Source organism: Melanostigma gelatinosum (genome assembly GCF_949748355.1).
Source record: "Melanostigma gelatinosum genome assembly, chromosome: 18".
NCBI lineage: Eukaryota > Metazoa > Chordata > Actinopteri > Perciformes > Zoarcidae > Melanostigma > Melanostigma gelatinosum.
In genome coordinates this window covers 10,118,602-10,132,856 of record NC_136651.1, presented here as the reverse complement: position 1 = coordinate 10,132,856, position 14,255 = coordinate 10,118,602, and the positions used below count along the sequence as shown (strand labels likewise).

The 14,255-nt window shown below is 42.7% G+C and overlaps 1 protein-coding gene across 2 annotated transcripts; it reads left to right on the top strand.

Moving 5' to 3' along the window:
* The first annotated feature begins 853 nt into the window (after nt 1-853).
* git2b (G protein-coupled receptor kinase interacting ArfGAP 2b) lies at nt 854-14,137 on the top strand. 2 transcript variants are annotated; one of them, XM_079290135.1, is made up of 20 exons: nt 854-1,044; nt 1,536-1,669; nt 1,839-1,951; nt 3,160-3,265; nt 3,983-4,069; nt 4,182-4,312; nt 5,316-5,410; nt 5,502-5,547; nt 6,116-6,167; nt 6,248-6,320; nt 6,415-6,512; nt 6,633-6,744; nt 7,246-7,391; nt 7,500-7,652; nt 8,883-9,092; nt 9,259-9,348; nt 9,928-10,010; nt 10,879-11,031; nt 11,607-11,670; nt 11,954-14,137. In XM_079290135.1, the coding sequence occupies exons 1-20, from the start codon at nt 993-995 to the stop codon at nt 12,161-12,163; spliced, it is 2,208 nt and encodes a 735-aa protein (XP_079146261.1). In that variant the 5' UTR covers nt 854-992; the 3' UTR covers nt 12,164-14,137. The 2 variants fall into 2 exon arrangements, with proteins under 2 accessions (XP_079146261.1, XP_079146260.1); XM_079290134.1 differs by having other exon boundaries at nt 10,876-11,031.
* Nucleotides 14,138-14,255: the final 118 nt, after the last annotated feature.

Below are 14,255 nucleotides of genomic sequence, written 5' to 3'. Positions count from 1 at the left end.
AACCTGGAAACGAGAAGGAGGGAAAAAAAGAGATGGAAGCCACATTCATTGGCTGCAAACACCAGACAAGCTCATCCTCATCCCACTAGAAACACCAACATGAATGAACACATTGACTGCAGGACACGCGATCCAAATTCCTCATCAGCAGGGGAATGATAAGCGTAGTGCAAGTAAAAGCTCTCAGACTGATGTTGGGTTGGATACACTTGACTGCACTAAACAAAGATGCCTCTTTAACGGGTCCAATGACAGTGAAAAAAGAAAGGATGTTGTTATTGGAGATAGCCTACCATGAGAATATAATGCAGTGAGCTTCGTCTAAAATCACTGTGATTGGATACAATGTGGTAAACCAAGGATAAAGTTGAAGAAGTATTCAAATCCTTTACATTTGCGAAAGTCTGAACTGCAAAATGCTCTTAAACAGCATTTTGTATGTCGTACAGCTGCAGCAATGGGCAACTCATTTTAACTAAGCTATTTAACACATTGTTGGGTATTCTCACATTTTATGAGATGATCATAGTGTAAAATCCCATTCTGCAAAGTAATTATAGTTATTAGCTGTCAGATAACTGGAGTGGAATAAAAAGTGCAGTAGATGTTTAAAGTTGATGATGTAAAAGTAAACTTTGTGAATTATTCTTTTCATTTAAATTTTTCTGCTTAGACTTTAGTAACTGAAGTTGCATAATGCACCGAGCAAATAGGCACTCATTAGTGAGTTGGTCGGACGATATAGTTGCATAGGATAGACATCAAGGAAGCAAGGAAGAAAGCAGTCAAGGAGGCTGTGTGAGTGTTGGAATAGGACACTGCTTTGTTCAACAGTAGGGGAGGGGGTCAGACGAGCACAGTTGCTTTGCCTGAATCGGTGAATACGATCTGCCAGATCGGGCAATCCGGTTGTGATCTCTGTCAAGCTGTGTGTTGTAGCGTGTCTTTCAAACATTTGTCTCTTCTGGACTCCAACGGATTTCTAAAGAGGGATGTCAAAGCGAGTACGAAGCAGAGAGGTCTGCGCTGATTGCAGTGCTCCGGGTAGGATGTCTAACAAGCTAGCTTTAGCTGCCTAGCTAACCAGCTAGCCCGCTCTACAACTTACGTCCAGTTAGCTAACTCATAGTTACCGTTAACAAGTTATTGATTAGCGAGTACCTAGCTAGCTGGATATTTTAAAATGGTTTCAACGCTATGTGTTCTTCCTGTGGAAACATTTATAAAATGTGTCTAGTCTGTGTGGCGTTAATCACGTTAACTTGCTTCTGAAACTCTTTGCTTGAATTGACTTGAATGAAGGTTTAAACCAGATGCATTAGCTTATTATTCACCCAGCTCGCCACGACTAACTTGCTGATAGCATTAGCTAATGTTGTCGCACAGCAAACCCACGCCTGGTTGCGTTTGTGATTGTGATTTTGGGTTGTGGAGAAGGACACTCGGAAGCGACTGAGGTGTCATTTTGTTGCTGTCAATTAGCGAATAATATATCCTCGTCCGGGGGTGTTTATAACGTTCGTATCTCCTTCCAGAGCCACGCTGGGCCTCTGTTAACAGAGGTGTGTTGATCTGCGATGAGTGCTGCAGCATCCATCGAGGTCTGGGGCGACACAGCTCTCAAGTCCGACATCTGACTCATTCTCCATGGCCAGCCTCCCAGTCACAGGTGAGGAGACAGGGGGACACTGTCCCCAGAAATACACCAACACGTCCAGATGCAAATCTGGAGACTCTATAAGAAAACTGCGAGAGATAATACCAATGGTTTGCACAATCAGGCACACCATCAAGTGACTAGAAGACACCCTCATGTATAATGTGCTTTCATGTTTTAGATGGTGCAGACACTGTATGGCAATGGAGCTAATTCCATATGGGAGCACAGCCTTCTGGACCCTTCTTCTTCAGTGAGTGGGAAACGCAAAGCCAACCCCCAGGACAGAGTTCAGTAAGTGCTTTTAAGTATTTTTGATGCGTCCAGTCCTGATTCTGATATGCACTTTGGTATAAAGCTCTATTGGCATAGTTAAGGTCAGTGAACATGCACAATTGAACCCTCTGTACTACGATGAACACGACTCGTGGGCGTCGGTCTCAAGTAGCTTTGAGACTTTCATTAGGAAATTAAGTGACTTGGAGAACACACAACCAAATGAATGTTCCGTTAAGTTAAAGTGGCAGTATCCTGCTCATGTAAGCGATGTACGATCAATTTGGTTGAATATTCACAATAGTGATATTTAAAGGGTTTGGATTTGTTGTGCTTTTTCAAACAAACCATATGTACTGTAACTCAGAAGACGTGATGTGATGAAGTCACTCGCATCCACTGCCGGGTGTAAACACGAGGCCGGTCTGGTGGGGCTGGTGCAGTAAAGATAAACAGTCGGCCACATGTAAACACAGCCATGCTGAACCCGACCCTCGCACTAAGAGTAAACACATTCAGTCTCCAGACAAAAAACAGACGGTGAGTACGCAATGCACCAAAGAGAAGCAACTGTCTTCGGTCCCGAATAGAGGATTCAAGATGAATGCCGCCATATTGGGTGTTTTCATCGGCGGAACTTACACATGGGAATTCACAAAACAAGGAAGTATTTATGTTACGACATGGGTTGGAGTTTTCTTATTGTCTATTAATGTCAAAAACAAAGATATGCTTTGTGGCTAACTTCCCCACTAATTTAGGATACTGTAGAGTCCTTTGTCTGTACAGAGATCAACAGAGACAACGTTGGTCATGACAGTAAAGAAGGATATATAAAGATATAGATAAATGGATAGAGGTAGAGTTTGGATGTGAATGTCTTAAACAATTTGCAAGCGTATTGCAAGAGGGGTGGGGTTCACAGAAGGAGAGCTTTGTCATTCCTTTTAAGGGACGCCAAGATATGCAGAAGTGAAATAGTGGATTACTTAATGGAGGAATCGCTTTGCCATGATTTAAATACTGTTACTTGCATTTGCAGTTCTTGCGTCTGATTTCAGTATGAGACCCCAGGACATCCCCGGTTGAGATATGTTTTGATAGCCCTTTGTCTTAAACAAACATACATCTGATAATGTGAGGTGGGAGTCACTTTAAAATAGCAATCGTGGTCCAGATGTTCAGTTTTCCTGGTTTTAGATGTGAGCAAGTTTTGTTGTTTCCAGTCCCAACAAGACCGAGTTCATCAAAGCCAAATATCAGATGTTGGTGTACGTCCATCGGATGCCTTGCCGGGAGGATGACAGCGTTACCGCAAAAGACCTCAGCAAGGTGACACATGGCTCTGCTTTTGATTTCTGCGTTAACTTCTCTGCATTCCTCATTTACTAGCATTTTTAGATGTAAGAATAAACCAACATTGTCTCATGCAAATAAGCTTCAATAAAGCCAAACATTTGCACAATTCACAATCACTTGCTTTAACATTGCACAGCAGCAGCGTTTTGGTTTTGAACTGTGATATGTGACCACTTCCTATCCATTTCAGACATGGTTTGGTCTATTTATCGATGTATTCAGTATTCAGTGTTGCTGTGACATACTGCCGCTCACACTGTCTTGTAATGGTCACGCTAGGACTGTGGCTGTCATATAGTATAGCGTGTCTGACCTCAAGTCTCTACTTGTATTTGTGCTCTGAATTCTCTATTATTTCTTAATATTCCCAAATATTCTAAGGACAAGCTGGATTATACACATGGTAATAGTTGGCATTGCAATAATCATTTATGGTTGACTAACGGCGAAGAGAAAAGTGCATGTAGGTGCATGCACAGAAGACATAATGCGCCCATAAACATATTATTCTATCTGTGCACCTTTAAAGAATATTATCCTTGATGTATCCCTTAGTTGCAATTATCTAACTTTTTATCAAAAATGATATTTCCAGCAGGAAAATCACATTAGTCACTCAGTTCTGGGTGAGTCTATCCACACTGCGTGTCTGATACACTCAAATTAAACTACTTGTCGATCTCCTTTCAGCAACTCCACTCCAGTGTTCGGACTGGAAACCTGGAGACCTGCCTCAGACTCTTGTCTTTGGGAGCACAGGCCAACTTCTTCCATCCAGTAAGTGTAGTGGAATAAGCAAAAAAAAACCACACATTTTGTGAGGTTACGCGGTTAATGTTGGACATAATACTGATGCGTCATCATTGTGTTGTTTCTTTTGGCACAACAGGAGAAAGGAAACACTCCACTACACATAGCAGCAAAGGCCGGACAAATGTTACAAGCAGAGCTGTTGTCTGTTTATGGAGCTGATCCCGGGGCTCTGGACTCCAGTGGAAAGACCCCTATCGACTATGCAAGGTAAAACAGGGCCCATGTTATCAGTTCATCTTTTTAATTTGTTACCAACACGATGTAATGTTACTTCCACCGTATCATTTCAGAGCGGCCTCAGTATAGAACTCGTGGTTTTGAAGCATTGCGGTGTATTGCCCATCATAGTTGGTTCACAGTTCGTCAGCCATGATTTCTGGAGAGCTCTGTGGTAAAGTCTCACAGCGAGGCTGTTAACAGTTTTTACTGTCGCTGTTCGCATGACTAACCTTTAGTGTGGCTGCATGCGTCGCCTTAACAGACACAGCCCAGCTCACTAGTGGCAGGAAATGATACACATCCTTTGGAGATTGAACACAGAAAGAAAGAAAAAAACTGTGCGTGTGTAGCGTGCATGCTATTCATGTATTTCGATGTTGGGAAATGATGCACATTGTGACTAAAAAGGGAAGTGACGGAAGCTAAACATAAACGGGTCGAAAATGCCTCGTTAGAAGAAGAGCAGTGTGCAGCTGAGATATTTAGCATGCCTCGCACTACAATAAACATTGGACACAGACCCAGTGGCATTCTGTCAGTCTGAGTAATTCAATAAGAGTATGACTCGCTGAGTCAGCTCAACTAGTTTATCAAAAGTTGGAACAAAGACCTAGACATAAAAAAATAATATTTTACAAAACATTTTATGATCGAGATAATATCTGCTTTGCACATAGCTTCTAGCTAGAATCAGTTTACTGAAACAAGTCAAAGTCAAAATGTTTTTTTATAGTGTTCCTGGCTGCTAGATGCTTAGTGGGGTCTAAACATGACTACTCGGGTAACGCCCACACAGCTGCGACAGTTTTACGCTCATTACTTAGAAACTTGAGTTCCCAAATCAGCTTTGTACTGCAGATTAAACATGTATTGTTGTAGAGGCAGAGTTTTGATGTGGATGAACTTAAAGGCATCCTACCTGAGGCCTTCTGTAGCCTTAGAACACTGTCCTATTTCTGAATCATGACCTTTTTATTCCTCATCTGTGCAGACAAGCTGGGCATCAGGATCTGGCAGAGAGGCTAGTGGAGATGCAGTACGAGCTCACGGACCGCTTAACATTTTACCTTTGTGGAAGACAACCAGGTGAGGTAGCATAGCTGCTGCTGCGGCATGGCATTTTAGAGCTTTTTATTCTATGCTAGTCGTTAACTGTCATGTCCTTGTTTTGTTGTAGACCACAGAAACGGACAACACTTCATCATTCCACAGATGGCAGACAGGTAACGGATCACGGTGACCTCACGTCCGTACCTTTCTCATAAACGCAAAATTTCAGCAAGTTTCAAATTTGGCAAACAAACGTCCACTTGCATCAGGTTGAGCTGATTCGATTTTGGTCGCTGGGACCTCACAAAACCCGTTTTTTGGCCGTGACTTCAGCATTCCTTTACTTATTATGATCATTTCACACAAATTGGGATGAAATGAAAAAGCGATGACCTTTAGACATGGATGTAAACTGTGACTTGACTCGTTGGCGGAGGCGTACGAGGGCAAGGTGGTGATTCTAGTTTTAAGTCATATTTGGATTTTGTTATGCACCTCCCTTGTTTTGCAGATCTTGTAATACACAGAAAACAAATGGTGAGACAGTCAGCTCCGACAGACTCCTAGCTAGCTAGCTGTCGATGCGCTGTGTTGTGCCTAAAATAATTGCAATGTTATGCTTATCATATCCTATGCTGCATTCTTTTTGATGGATAAGAAATGAGTAAGTATGTTTCGCCATCGTTTCTCTCTTTGTTTGTGTGTACAGAAAAATAATCAGTTTCCTGTTTTTGCTCAAAGCAGCCTGGATTTGTCCGAGTTCGCAAAAGCCGCAAAGAAGAAGCTCCAGTCGGTGAGACATTTTTACCAAAAGTCAAAAAAGGCAAATATTAACTTGTTAATCAATTATTTTAAAAGTTTTATTTTCTTCAGCTAAGTAACCATCAGTTTGAAGAGCTTGCCATGGATGTTTACGATGAAGTTGACAGACGAGAAACAGATGCAGGTGAAATTGCAAGAAGTTTAAAATTATACAACAAATAATAATTTGTATCCCTGTTTTTGATCTTTCTTAAATCTCTATATTTTTTTTTTCTCAGTGTGGTTGGCCACTCAGAACCACAGCACTCTTGTAACCGACACCACCGTCGTGCCTTTTCTGCCGGTCAATCCAGATTACTCGTCTACCAGAAACCAGGCAAGTGATCGCACCAGTGCTGCCCCGTGTTTGAGCTTTCATTCGTTGTGCGAGTCCTGGACTTAACATTGATGCCGTATTTTTGTCCGTTGTGTGTTTTTGATACATTTGTGTTCTCAGGGTCGTCAGAAATTGGCGAGGTTTAGTGCTCATGAGTTTGCCACCCTGGTTATTGACATTCTAACTGATGCTAAACGACGGCAGTGGGGGAATTCCTGCGACAGTCCCAAAGGTACAACACATCTTTCTGCTTCTATTTGAGCAGACCTTGGATTTCCTTGCTCATATACTTGTGTTTTTTTATGTATATATTGCATTAAATGTGTTCATTAGCATATACACAGAAGACAAAGCTAAGAATATGCTGTGAAGAAAGCCTAAATTGGTTGTTGCGATTTAAGATTCAGGAAGCCAGAATTTTGCATATAAATGTGAACCGTGTGGTTCACATTTATAGGTCACAATTAGAATGTAGACCATATGTAATGATGTTTGTACAGAAACGGTGCCAAACACAGATTTAATAATGAAAATTCCTGCATTCTGTACATTTTAGCAAGTCACATCACAGCCTTTTTGATTGTGAGATGCGTATTAAAGAAGAGCTCGTCCTGATTTTTGGGTTTCCAGTAAATATAAATATGAGTTCCTTAGCTATTTGATTTCTACAGCTGCCTGTAGCCAACAGGGCTTGTTTGATCTCTCATGCTTTGTTCTGGTGGTCTGCCTGCAGAGAGCGTGGAGCTGATCCTTCAGGGAATCGACAGCCGCCGTGACAGCCAGGACAACGACCAGCCCGACTACGACAGCGTGGCATCGGATGAAGACCCGGTGCAAGAGGCCACCTGCGGGGACAGCTGCAATGATGGAAGGACCAAGGTTAGTGACCGGAGGAACCTGCTGCTCTACTCTACTGAGATATTGGGTAGAACGTCCTGCTGCATGTCTCAAAACTGATCAAAAACGCTTTCCTTCCTTCTGCCGCAGAGCTCCGAGTCATCTGACCTCTCTGATGGACCAATCACAGTGCAGGAATTCATGGAGGTGAAGAGTGCCCTCACTGCATCAGAAGCCAAAATACAACAGCTTCTTAAAGTCAACTGTCACCTCAGTGATGAGCTGCGTAGCATGCAGGGCAAGGTTCGTGAAGTCACATCTGATTGAATCGTGCTGTTTTGCAGGAATGTGTGCAAACTAAGTCTGCCCTCATAGTTGGATTTCCATCTCTTTAATTCGAGGGTCGTACACATTAATATTTCAAGACCCGTAGTTAGAGGCCACTTTGTTCTGGATTTATGGTTTACAGTGTTGGTCGCCTTTCTTTTCGATTGCAATTCTTCACTACTAGTGCTACAGAGTAAAATGGCTGCTGTGTTTCTGGATGGGGTAAAGTTCCTGTGGTTACAATTTATCTGATTCAACTTCCTCTGCTTTGCTGCTCAGTGAAACCGCAAAACACGGTCGGATGTTCTAGTTCTTTGTGGTCTAGAAGAGATTGAGGATTCAAAAAGTCATATATCACAAGAACCGAGTACTAATCAACAAATGGTAACCACAGTGGACATTATGATCCGTCATTGTAGATCTATAGAACCACCATACCACCATGCAGTGTTTGGAGTTTGAGTGTGGGAGAATGCCCTCAGCACTCACCGTTACAAGCTGTGTAATGTTGCCAATGTCTCATCTTTGGGGCCAAATTTGCATACTTACAATATATATTGTTTATATAAAAGTCGAGGAAGGTTTATGACCTATGAAACCATTGTGGGAGAAGGCAGAATTTGTTTATCTTCTTTCCATCAAAACTCTCCAGAGCCAATTTTATTTCTCACTCCAGTCGGCTGAGAGACGGCGTCACCACAGTGTACTGCTGCCTCCTCCTGCTGGTTCATAAGGTCCACACCATACTGCTTTCATTTGACACGGTGGTCTTCCTCTATTCCACTCCCTTATCTTCCTGACCCCTTTTTTTTGCACCCATCAAAACCTCAATTGCTGACACAGTGAACCTCAAGACATTTCCTAACATGCCTGTGGCCTGTAATTGTTGACAGACAACAGAACAAGTTACGTTCCCCATCGCTGTATTCAGTTTCTAAGTGTTGTTCATGTAAATAAGGGCAACCTCTTGTGCAGCAGTTTCTCGAGGGTTCAAGTCGCTGTCAACAAACGGTGTCAGCATTTCATTTGTCAAAGAAACAAACCTTTGGTGAGAAACCAAAAACAAAGGTGACGGTGAACTCTGCATACAGGAGTAAACTCTTCTCCCAGAGTCGCTGCATTCTGCTCTATTATTGATGTGTGTCTGAGCTTCTGTAAGGAGATCCTCCCCCCCCCTTGACTTGAAAGATGCTTTGTTCTCTGCAGCTGAACTCCCTGCAGACCGAAAACACAACGCTGCGATGGCAACCCCCCAGCGGCCAACAACCCCTCCAGGGGCCCTCTGGTCGACACCCGCCCCGCGGAGGCCGCGCCATGTCCATGTACGAGACGGGCTCTTCCCCGAGGCAGTACCCCCACCGAGTCGAAGCGGCTCGGCACGACGACGGAGTCGTTTTACAACCCTTCCCGACCAATGTAAGCACAGGAGCGCCAGCGATCCGGCTGGATGGTCGTCACGAGGCAGAAATAATGACGCCTGGCTCCGGGGGGCTGGTGTCGGGTGTTTTCGTTGATTTCATTCAATCATTCATTTCATTGCATCTCAATAGAGTATGCTGAACTTGGTTTGACCCCTTTCTAGATTGGGAGGGGCCCTTTGGGGACGGCTGCCTCCTCCCTCCCTACCTTCCCCTCGTCCCTATCCTGGTCGAGGGACGAGCGATCTCGAAGGGTTAAGTACAGAAGTCCCCCCCCCCCCTCGGTTCAGACGCAGCCCCAGGGGGACGGTGAAAACTGCCCCCCCCCTCGCTGCTTGACCCCACAGTCTTCTCTCTCCTGACCTGTGTCTTTGAAACTGCTTTTTTTTTTATCAGCATCGCCTGCCTGCCTGCATGCACAACAGTGCCTCTGCTTCAGTTCAGCTATCTGAACAGGTCCAGAGCTGCTTCCTCAGAGGTGATGATTGCTGCTTGAATGATGAGGCCAATATCCATGAAAGATAGATGAAATGGCTCCTCACAATGTGCTCACTCGTGCTAGCCACCTTTAAGTGCACCCGAAGTTCACATCGGGACTTCTCCGCTACTAATCGCATCCACTGCAGTACAGGCTTGTTGCACCACAACGACCCGGTTGTCTCTTTTTCTCTTCGTCTGCTTTAAAAACCAAAATGTCTGATAGCGTGAACTATCAGAAATGCATGATTCAGATTTTGTACGTGCCTACGGTTGCTGTGGTAATGAGTGCGCGTGCTAACCACACACACTATATGCTGTGTTTGATTGACGGTAGTTTGCTGATGTCTCTTTAGGGCTGCAGTCTGGAAGGACAGAGTATGATGCTGGAGAGTGATTACGACACGACGCCGAACCACTCTGAGCTGGAGGAGACTGGGTGAGAACGCGTCGTGTACAATTTGTGCCCACCTCGTGCAAAATGGCACCGATTGTGACACTAGGTTTTTAAGCACAGTTTAGATTTTATACACTTTATTTTCTCTGTGAAGGTTTGTACATATTTTTATATTTCGCCACTGATATAACAAAGAAATCCTCAGTTTATTTGTCAAAATCAGCTTTAAAATAAGTTTGTGGTTTCACTGATATTAAGTTATTGTAAGGTGAATGCGGTATTTACTGAATGGCGTAAGAAATGCATTTTTGAAGTTAAATAAATGGTAAAAGGTTTTTCTTTGTGTTTTTTTTTTTTTGTTGTTTTTGTTGCTGAAGGTGATGACGTCATCGTAGCAGAAGTTTACAAAGTTAAAGGTCACATGAAGACTGAGGGGGGAAGCTTGACTAACATTAGTTCTGACAGATGTTTTAGGAAGAGTCCTTGACTGGAACAGTCTTGACTGTATAGGACTACATTCACATATTAGAACTTGCACCGGCCTCACGTAAGCTGCCAGTTGCAATAAAAACAAATGTGCTGAGTAGTAATAAATAAATGTACCCAGTTCTATTCTGAATATAGGACACTAATAGCTAGTTTTAAGGCAACTTCTGTGAGAATGTTAATGCTATTTTGGGTATGTTTTAATAAGTGTTTGGCTTTTAATTTGGAATAACAACAATGCAGCAGAGTTTAGGTCTAGGGATCAGTTCAGTAGGTTTCATCTGAATCAGACTGCTTTTGTTTCACTACAGAGAATGTTATTTCACTTAATTCACAGTCTGTGCACAACAAATCAGAATCCCAGGTCCAAAACTATAATATAACAGTACGGTTTTTATTTATTTTTTTCATTTATTTGTAGCAGCCCTCTTCCAGCCTCTGAAGCGATGGAGCCGAGGGAGGGGGGTGAGGAAGACGCCACCCTGCCGTGCACAGAGGACGTCATCTGTAAGACGGAGCAGATCACTAAGAACATACAGGAGCTTCTGAGAGCCGCCCAGGAGACCAAACATGAAAGGTAGTTCATGATTGAGGATATTAAATTTGTCAACTTGAAATGTGGTTGATAACTCCTAAAAGTCTAATCTTCTCATTATTTCATGCTCTATAAAGCTTGAACTCTATGTACTTCCACCACGTTTCATCCTCCGTCTCAGCTGCGTCTGGGTCAGTGGTTTTCAATAGTTTCCAGCACTGAGCCACTGATTTTTAGCTTCATAGACTGGCCTCTGTCCTTGTGTCTGCTGGGGGGGGGGGGGGGGTCTTAAAGACGCAGCTGACAGGAAACAAACTTCACTTGACCACGTACTCCCCCGGTGCCTGTCAAATCCACAGACGATTTTTAAAAAACAGTACGATTTTAAAAAGTGTGTTCTTGAGCCAAGCAGCAGAATTTCTCATATTTCATGAAATATGCAGTATATTGTATTCATAAATGTTATTTACTGGTGGCACAAGGAATATGATCTCAGCTGTCTCATGAGGTTTGTGCTGTCTGCGGTAGTTGTTCTGCATTGATGTTTCTATATATGCACAAGGGAGCGGTTGATCACCCATTCAGACTTTTTTTTTTTTCCTCTTCATCTCCCGCAGCTTCCTGCCTTGTTCAGAAAAGATCTGCATGGCCGTGACAGAGATGGCCGCCCTGTTCCCCAAGGTAAGATGACCCCCCCCCCCCCCCCCCCCCCCCCCACGGCAATTAAGGGATTTGTTGTTTGTTTGAAAACAGCCAAAGGGAATCTTAAATTACTTGTTTCGATCGTGGAAGGCCCTGTTAATTGCATTACTTAGTTTTATATCTACCGTTTATTGGATTACTTTGCTTTATGTTCACTCACACACACACAGCCCACTGACTACAATGAGGGTGTATTTATGGAGGTTGTCATGTTCGGGCCCTTTTTACCGAGTCTCCATCGTCCCTCCTTTTCCCCTCACAGAGGCCGTCCTCGGACACGGTGCGAGTGTCTCTGAGTCTGCTCACCTCGAGCGCCAGCCGGCTCCACGGAGAGTGCCAGAAGGCCGCCGAGCACAACCCCTGCGCGTCGGACATCCAGCTGCTCACTCAGCTGGTCATCCAGTGCGCCTATGACATTGCCAAAGCTGCCAAGCAACTTGTCACTGTGACTACCAAAGAAAACAACAACTGAGTAAAACATAAAGACAATCCTGATGCACCCAAACTAGTTTAGTTTATCAATTTAATCAGTGTCCCCCCCCCCCCCCCCTATTAATCAGTGTAAGCATTCAGATACATTCCTTAAACAGATTAATGAAACGATTTATTTATCCTTTTTTTTTTATCATGATGACCCAGAGTAAACAAACCTCTTAAAGCTACAGGACAGAATATGTTTATTCGGTTACTTACCTTACAAAGAAATAACAGATCACTAATCCAATGTGTGTGTATATAGAAAGATTAGAACAGCAACACATGAGCCTTCTACATTGTACTTCTCCACGTAGACGTCATCATTTGAGCTCCTTGCTGCCGGGTGACACCCGGCAGCAAGGGTCATAATAGATTAACCTTCATCTACACCAGAGTCATCTTCCTTTTTTAAATGTATTTAAGATGCAACGACAGTATTTCAATCTTGAACCATAGTTTACGCCACTTGCTTAGAGTTCGAATGTTTGTTTTAGTGAGCAAACTGTGTTTTGTTTTTTTTAAAGTCGCTTCAGTGCATTGAGCACCTGCAGTACCAAAAGTGTGAAAACCTTCATTCCATCCAGCAGGTGCTTTCACTGCTCTGTAAAGTATCAGTAGTTATAATGTTACAGCCAGACTTCTGATATTGTGTGTGCGTGTGTGTGTGTGTGTGTGTGGGCGCAGTTGTCACAGAGATGGCCTCGATGGCCCGTGTGAAATCAATTTTGATTATGCAAATATACAAGATGTATGTATCCATGTAATTCTTTACCAAAATAACCCAAATGCTATTCTATTTATAAACTGTATGTCATACCTCTAAGAAAATATCAATGTTTATTTTCATAAGCTTTTGTTTAACACGATGCTCCTCACAGACTAACTTTTCTTCTGAGGTTTGGGACGTCTCAGCCGGGCATAAGTTATGGGCAACGTGTGATCTCTGTGTATTCGGTGTGGTGCTGTAACTCCGGCGTGTTAAGATGCTACCTGTGGTCACATACGTACAGCTGTGGTTTACATTCGCCAGTTAAGTAAATGTGCCCTCAAAGTACCTGTTGTAGAACTTGGCTCTAATGTGTCACCTGTTGTTGTGAGCCAGATGAGTTTCAACCAGGGGTGGAAAGAGAACCAGAATACACTGCATGAGGGGGAAGTTCATTCTCTGAGTAATTAAGTATAAATAAATAAGCTTTCTCAGAAGGCTGTCTCACAGACGAGTATGGAAATGTCCTTAAATCAACTTCAGTACAGATTAGTACACCATTTATGTCTTCCGTACATTTAAAGTCTAAAAGTGTTTTTCTTTTGGTTGTTTTTTAAAACAACAAAACTTTACTCAAGGTCCACTTATTGCTTGTTTATGACCTTTAAGCTACATTGCACAGTTTGCTTTTGTTGATTGTTATATCTTTATATAATCTTTATTATTTGTATCTTGTGATTAGTTACTTTGATATGACTTGTTTGCACTGATGTACTTAATGCAAACTATGTAACCTTTCAATGACTCTGTAATGTCCATTATACTTCAACATCCATCTAAAGTTTGCTAACATTAGCCACCATAAGTGCTCATACCAGACCATGTAAGGCTTCTTTTGCACCATGGATTATTAATCTATGTGCATTTTATTCCCTATGAGTTCACCCTTTTATTTTTAAGAAGAAGAATGTGTAAATTATGTTTCAAAAAATTACAAAGTCTTTCTTTAAATGTTTCAAACGAGATATCATGATTTGGCCATTAATCACCAACAATACTACCTAACAATTCCTTTAAAAGGAAAGTTCAATAAGAGATTTTAAGACGATGGACCATTAAGTGATTGAACAGTTGTATTCAGTTTCTTTCCACCTCTGGTTTCAACCCTGACATGTCATTCTCTGTAACTTATAGCCTACCACTGCCTCTGTGGTTGAAAACAATCCCTGCCTTAGGTTTAATAAAGTATAATTCATACCTCAACTAGCTCGTGTCCGTGTTTTGAGTTGTGTACAAACAGCGGGCTTTCAAACACGCCCATGTATATCGTCCCACCTGTTGGAGGAGGAGGACGAACGCGATAGGGGGCTGGTTCCGCGTG

Coding starts and splice junctions, on each gene's coding strand:
- git2b (XM_079290134.1), top strand. CDS start 993: ATGTCAAAGCGAGTACGAAGCAGAGAGGTCTGCGCTGATTGCAGTGCT. Junction 7,392..7,499: donor GCAATGATGGAAGGACCAAG/GTTAGTGACCGG, acceptor CTTCTGCCGCAG/AGCTCCGAGTCATCTGACCT. Junction 11,032..11,606: donor CAGGAGACCAAACATGAAAG/GTAGTTCATGAT, acceptor CATCTCCCGCAG/CTTCCTGCCTTGTTCAGAAA.